The following is a 7,167-nucleotide window of genomic DNA, read 5'->3' as shown; positions in this document are numbered from 1 at the left end:
ATGGGGTCCAAGACACTTCTCTCAGAAGCAGTCAGACAGACCGTGATACGTGCACCACAACAGACGAGAGTGACAGTGACGTCACAGCCATTGCTTTACCGGTGTCAGTTAAGAGTGACAGTGACGTCACAGTCATTGTTTTACCGGTGTCGTCACAGCGGGCCCACTGTGGACATTCCGAAGTTATCTCTCACAAAGTACGTCTTCAAAGATGCTGACTCTTACGGACAGAGAGTGGCTTTGGTAAGTACACAATACAGAGACACAGCTTCCTTGGTGCAAGAAGTTGGGATTTGTAGGTTGTGTATCTATTTTGAAATCTTTGAGTTTTGCAGGTTGAAGGCATAGGAACCATTGAGTATTTTATTTTGACACGTTGTCACTCGTTTTGATAACGACGTCCTACTGGAGCAACACGACTAACTAAGTGTACATCTCGAAATAAACAATGATTTCAATATTCGCGCCAGACGATAAGCCTTAATTCAATGTCTATCACCTGTCAAAATCTGGTTGTTTTTTTGTTTGTTTGTTTGCTTAACGCCCAGCCGACCACGAAGGGCCATATCAGGGCGGTGCTGCTTTGACATATTACGTGCGCCACACACAAGACAGAAGTCGCAGCACAGGCTTCATGTCTCACCCAGTCACATTATTCTGACACCAGACCAACCAGTCCTAGCACTAACCCCATAATGCCAGACGCCAGGCGGAGCAGCCACTAGATTGCCAATTTTAAAGACTTAGGTATAACCCGGCCGGGGGTTCGAACCCACGACCTCCCGATCACGGGGCCGACGCCTTACCACTAGGCCAACCGTGCCGGTATCTGGTTGTTCAGACTTAATTTGTGAAACAGTTATTGAACAAAAACACTTTAGGCATTCAATTGATCTGGGCCCTATTTCTGAGCGACACCAGTGTATCTGCATTGTATGCCATGGCACTTGTTGCCTGAAATTGGGTATCAAGCAGTATCGAATTTTGACATACAAAAACAGACCAATTGTTCAATGCATACTTTCATTCTGTTTTTGACGGGCGTGCAACAAACGTATAATTTGCGATGTACCCTTTTTGTTATACTCGTATAGTTCAGGTAAATGCCAGTAGTTTATTGTGTTTGGCCATGGACTTGATGTTCACATTTTTACCATATCTTCAAAAATAAATGTGCTACAACATATCAAATTTTAAGGAACTTCGAATATATCTGGGGCATTTTGTTTACTTTTCTATATGCAAAAAACTACAATGGCGCAAAGTAAAATTGAGGGTGACCCCCCAAATTGCAACCCTCAAAAATGCTAATAACTAGATCTGTTTTCTGAATCACTTAAAGGCACAGTAAGCCTCCCGTAAACCATCACAGATACGGTCAGGCTTTTACACACAGTACAAACACCGTTTCATTTAAACACTCACCGCTTGAGAACATCCTAGGTGCCCTCCGTAAAGAGCGAACAATTTTCAAAGAATTTATTTTTGCGTGGTTTATCTTACCCCTGAGCCATCGTGAACCCGTGTGATCCAGTTTCCCTTTTCCACAATGTAGTCGTCAGTTAGTAATTTGAATGCGACTCAATGTGAGCTTATCTGCAATAGCACGTTTTTATGCACGAAACAAACGGCTGTGGTTCACAAGAACTCTAGCGATGGCTTTTGACTGTTGAGAGGACTGACTGGTGATATGCATAAACCGTCGTCTGCTACGACCCTTGCGTGACCCTGCTTCCGGGCTTTTCTTTTTTTAAACTTTCACAACTTCGAATTGTACTGATCTTGTCTTGATGAGAAAAGAATTCTTTTGTGATCAAAGAATGTTTGTGTAACAAGCTGTCAATTTATTATTTAGATTTTAAATGTTAGGTCTAGCGCAAAAACGCACCACGGTCCCAAAACATTCTTCGGTCCACGGCTATCGCCAGTTTAGAACAAGACAATTGGTTGATTAAAATCAACATGGCCGAAGCAATGTTTTCATAAAAGAAGCGGTATTGTACGGGCACATGTTGAATTTGGGTAACATGTGTTGCAGAGTATTTCAAAATCCGTAGGCATAAAAACATGCAAAGAAGAGTGATAGGTCCCTGTTGTGAATATAGTCAAGTGGATAAATTGATTACTTATGTTTCACACTAGTTTTGCTGTTACAGCAGTCCCTCTCATGAACGGACACCCTTGGGCCAGTGCAAACCTGTCCGTACATTGCAGGTGGCCGGTCACGGGAGAGCCCCCCCCCCCCCCCCCCCCCCCATCACACACACTCAGGCACACTGACGGACTGAGTGAGTCTTTGCTACTGGTGAACGAGCTCTACTTGTCCTAAAAAACGAGACATGTCACCTCTCCGAATGCATTCCAATAGATGACCGCTCCTGCGGCCATCAATAAGGTCAAACTACTACAACTTATAACTGAAAGAAAAAAAATGTCCTGTAAAAATTACGTTAAATCAACGGTGTCAAAAAAAGAGAGATAAAAGAAATCCTTAAATTCCTGAGCATACAGGCACCCCATGAAAGCAGCCACGAACATACAGAGGCACACGTGCTTGTGCATATACTTTGCAAAAATATTAATTGAAAACCTGCATAATTATGTGGTGATTTTGTGTGTGTGTGTGTGTGGCTTTATTGAATACTCCAGGCAGTGACTTTTCCCTGTCCAGTTTTCTCTTTCGTCTCTCGTACCCCTCGCTTACCCACCCCCCACCCCCTTACCCTCCACTCCCTTTACCCAGCCCCGACAGCACAAATTGGTAATGTGCTTGGCAGAGTACACACTTTCTAAAAGGAAGACTACTCCTCTTCAATTATATCCAGAGATCTTCCAGCTGTCTCCACCATAAGTCTTATACCCCCTTTCCACACAACCGTTCTGGGTCCCGTTCCCGTACCGACCAAGGAACGGTGCGGGCACGGGAGGGATCGGGACAGAACCGCAATGAACGTAACTGATCGTTAACGGACCTGCTTTGAACGGTAGGGTCGGGAGGGACGGCTGAGTTTGGGCTGCATGTTCAAACTTTTAGCCGTTCCCCTCCCGATCAGAATGAACGGTAATGGAACCTCAACCCATCGGTAACGAAACGCTTGGATCGTTAAAGGAACTTAAAACAACGGTAACGCAACGGTAGCGCTCTCACACACTGAGTTGTCATACCCGCATTCCACACATTCGTTCTAGGTCCCGTTCCCTTACCGACCAAGGACGGGTGCCACTATGGTCAGACGCTGCTGAAAGATGCCATAAAACGGCCGTTTGCGCAGCGTTCCATTGTTGTGGCAGCATTCCTTGGTTGGTACGGGAACGGGACAAACAACGGTTGTGTGGAATGGGGGTATAACTTTTGACACCGACAAACTGAAGAATGAACAGATCTATGAGGTAACCGTCTCAAAGGTCCAGGCTCAGGAAACAAAGAGTATATATGTATGGCCTGGAGCGATTGTAGCTTCCCTTCTTCTTGTCCGATAGACAAGGACAACAAATAGTAGAGTATAGTGCAATTTCATGTTGGCATCTTCTCCACTAAAAGCTATAACCCAAAGACTGAAGACCAAAGTGCTTTACCCCACTTCTGACCTGAATCACCCCCCTCTTGCTAGGTACACGTGCACTCAAGTTAACCTCTGCTTTGACCTGTGTGCCAGGAGTCGGATGAGAGAGAGAGAGAGAGCGAGAGCGAGAGCGAGAGAGAGAGACACACACACACACATAGACAGAGACAGACATAGAAAGACAGAAGCGGAGAGACTCAGAGGGAGACACAGACAAAGACATACATACACAGAGAGACAGACAGACAGAGACAGAGACAGAGCTACAGAGAGAGACAGAGACAGAGAGAGAGAGAGAGAGAGAGAGAGAGAGAGAGAGAAACTAACTGATCTCGTGAGAACGGTAACAAAACGAGACATGTCACCTCTCCGAATGCATTGCAATAGATGACCGCTCCTGCGGCCATCAATGAGACCCGAAGGGAAGTAACTCATTTTTGACCTGAGTTCAGGATGGGTCCAAAAAGTGTCCGAGACAATCTGCAAAATTAATTAATTAATTCTTTAAAAATTGCTCCCTCTTTACGTAGGGCACCCAGGATGTTCCCGTTTGGTGAGCGTTCAAATGGAAGGGTGTTTGTATTGTGTGTAAAAGCCTGACAGTATCTGTGATGGTTTACGGGAGGCTTACTGTGCCTTTAATATTGGGGGGACATAAACTTCAGCCTTATGTATGACCCATCCACAAAGTGGCAATTTTGTAGATCAAAATAATGGTCTGACATTAAACCCTCCAAACATTTTCCTTTTGGATTATCTGAATGTCTGAGCACACACAAACACCCCTTTCACACCCTAGCTCATCGGTGCCATGAAGAAAGCAGTCACAGCTAGGTTCAGGGCAATCCCTACACGGCAAAGCTTTTGTGCCCTTGACAATTTCGGAGGTGCTATTTGGAACACATGTTGGAGCAAAGGTAAATTTGGAACCATTTTACCTCCAGACTCGACTCTTTGTACAATGGTCGTGGACGAACTGAAGTTCATGCACAACAACTATGCAAATATTTGCTAAACTCAAATGACTGGAAAATTTAACCCCTTTGTTGTAAAGTTACACTTACACAATGTGGCGCAAAAGTCATCAATGGCATGAACGCATTCATCTATTGAAAATGCCCGGATCCTGTCTGTAATTGCTGTATTTAAGTAACTGGTTATCTAATGTTGATTCAGGTATACTATGTCATACGAATTACCCCGAAGGTAACAATCTGGAGGGTTTAAATCGGGTTAATGTGGCTACCGCTCAATATCAAACCTCGTACTGTTGAGTCGATCCCCGAATTTGGCAACCTTTTTTGAAATGGCCCAAAAGTCACACCATTTGATCGACAAAATCTTATCCTTTGGGAAGGGTCATGCATAGGCTGAAGTTTATGTCCGCCAAATATAAATTGATTCGGTCAGCAGATGTAGAAGTTATTAGCATTTTTGAGGGTTGCTTTGTTTTTGGGTCACCCTGAATGTCACGATCTAGTGACACAGACCAAGAAAGTGTCACTCAGTGGGGTGCCTTCTCTTGGTCAATTGCGACTGAAAGCGCCTGTGCGTGAGTCGGGGCTATACGGCAGAGTTTTGCTGACAGCGCAGAGCACGGATGTTTTGTGCCGCACGGATTTTTCGGGGTTAATTCTGCTTTGCGAGGCAGAATTGTGGATAGCTGAACTTGATATGTGACAAGGTCAGTCACGTGTTATTGGCTAGGTGGTCTGTGAGAGACACAAGGACGGGGCACTTGACACTCAGCGGCAGAAGAAGAAGGATCGAATACGACGGTTTCTAGAGTATGATGGATTTCACCGAATAGAATATTCGGCACTCTAGGGGAACTTCAGCGAGTTATCACCTTCTCACTGCCACATGTTTTGCTGAGGACGAGTCGTCAAATCTTTCCTTCGTCGTGCGATGGTCTTCGCATAAGTATTCGACAAGGGGTTTCTGGATGTTGTTGTCACTGTTGACGAACAGAGGCCATTCCAGGGAGGAAGCGGGTTTTGCTTCCATGAGAGTGCTACATTCATAGGCTTTTTGAGCCTTTTCCTAACTTCTATTCGGCTGCCTTCTGGGGGACCACGCTAACCAGCACACCGGCTAACCAGCGAACCGGCTAACCAGCTAACCAGCGAACCGGCTAACCAGCTAACCAGCGACTGGGTGCGGCGCCTGATGCCTCCACAGTTCCCTGCTTCGTCACCACGCTAACCAGCACTTCATTCGACGGAGCAGTTGTGGAGGCTAAAAAGACTAATTACAGGCCGTCCACCCAGTGGCCAAAGAAAGCTAAGTGCACCATGTCTTTGCACCCCGTTGACCACCGTTGTTATTTTTGCTATCTGTGATTATACTCGAGTAGTGACGACGTGGGGTGTGTGACACCTGCATGAACTAGCACTTTTGGAGCAGAACAGTCGTATTTTCTTATCTTTACACGGGATCAGCGTGTTACTATAATTTTCTATATTCTAACTGGCATTTTGTCAGTGACCATTGGGTTTTACGTTTTGTGAACGTAAAAGAACATATTTTGAGTGAAGTCTCGAGGGAGGTGGCGAGTTTTTACATAAACAGGCGTCTGAAACTTATACTTTTGTTGTCTCTATTTATTTGTATGACTGCGAGAGTGGATCGTGGTGTGGTTAGTTAGTTAGTAGTAACTAACCGTTTCATAATCACCTTAAGTGATATATTGAAACGTGACACTGAATTAAAAAAGACAATATAAAACATACGAAAATGCTTCGAACTCTAATGTGTTGCTATGTTCTAAAAGGTATTCCATTTACTTCTCTCCACAATATCTGAATGCCAATTTTCACAAAGTCAGAATAAGACACATGGTTATTTCAAAACCTCACAAAACATCAAAAGTCCATGGGACTAGGAAAGTTCTTTGCAGATGTGTTATAAAGACAGAATCTTCTTTCTCCCACACACATATTAAAACATCGAATACATTTGACCATAAGGAGAAAAACCCTGTAACGTTGACATATCGCAGCTATTATGTTTTGCGCAACAACACTGTACCACCAACTTTCGCATTTTTTTGGTTTGAACATTCAATTTTTTTCACTCGCTCACACGTGCAAACTTTTGTTTGTACAATTGGAGTCCTAAAAATGGTCATACGTGTGACAGGGAGACTAGAGTTCTGTTTGTGATGGGGTCTGGCGGCTTTTATCTCTCTGTATATTTTAGTGATAATCTGATAATGTATATAAACATCTGTTTTCAGTATTGTTGATAACATGTTCTGTTTGATTAATGTTTTTATTACTTAGTTAATGGAAGAATTTTTTGTAATGTATGTTTGATGGTGTATGCTTTTAATTAAGCGTTGTTGACTATGAATGTAGATGTAAATGCTTGTATAACTGTGTTTTAATTTAATTTGAAATGTGTCAAGCGCAAAGAGCATAATTGTAAAGTTATGATGTTGCCCTATATAAATACTCATTTATTATTATTACACCCCCGGTATAGGGGTGTGTATAGTTACACCCCCGGTATAGGGGTGTGTATAGGATTCGGTCGATGTGTTTGTTTGTTTGTGTGTTTGTGTGTTTGTGTTCGCATATAGATCTCAAGAATGAACGGACCG

The 7,167-nt window shown here is 43.7% G+C and overlaps 1 protein-coding gene across 1 annotated transcript in view; it reads left to right on the top strand.

Moving 5' to 3' along the window:
- LOC138953360 (probable 4-coumarate--CoA ligase 1) overlaps positions 1–7,167 on the top strand; it is an 18,509-nt gene continuing 11,342 nt past the window's right edge. The window contains exon 1 of the mRNA XM_070325159.1: positions 1–243. Coding sequence (XP_070181260.1) covers positions 1–243 — 243 coding nt within the window. The remainder of the gene's footprint in view (positions 244–7,167) is intronic.

Source organism: Littorina saxatilis, linkage group LG17 (genome assembly GCF_037325665.1).
Source record: "Littorina saxatilis isolate snail1 linkage group LG17, US_GU_Lsax_2.0, whole genome shotgun sequence".
NCBI classification, from domain to species: domain Eukaryota; kingdom Metazoa; phylum Mollusca; class Gastropoda; order Littorinimorpha; family Littorinidae; genus Littorina; species Littorina saxatilis.
The sequence above is the reverse complement of the archived record's forward strand: the minus strand, read 5'-3'. Positions and strand labels throughout refer to the sequence as shown.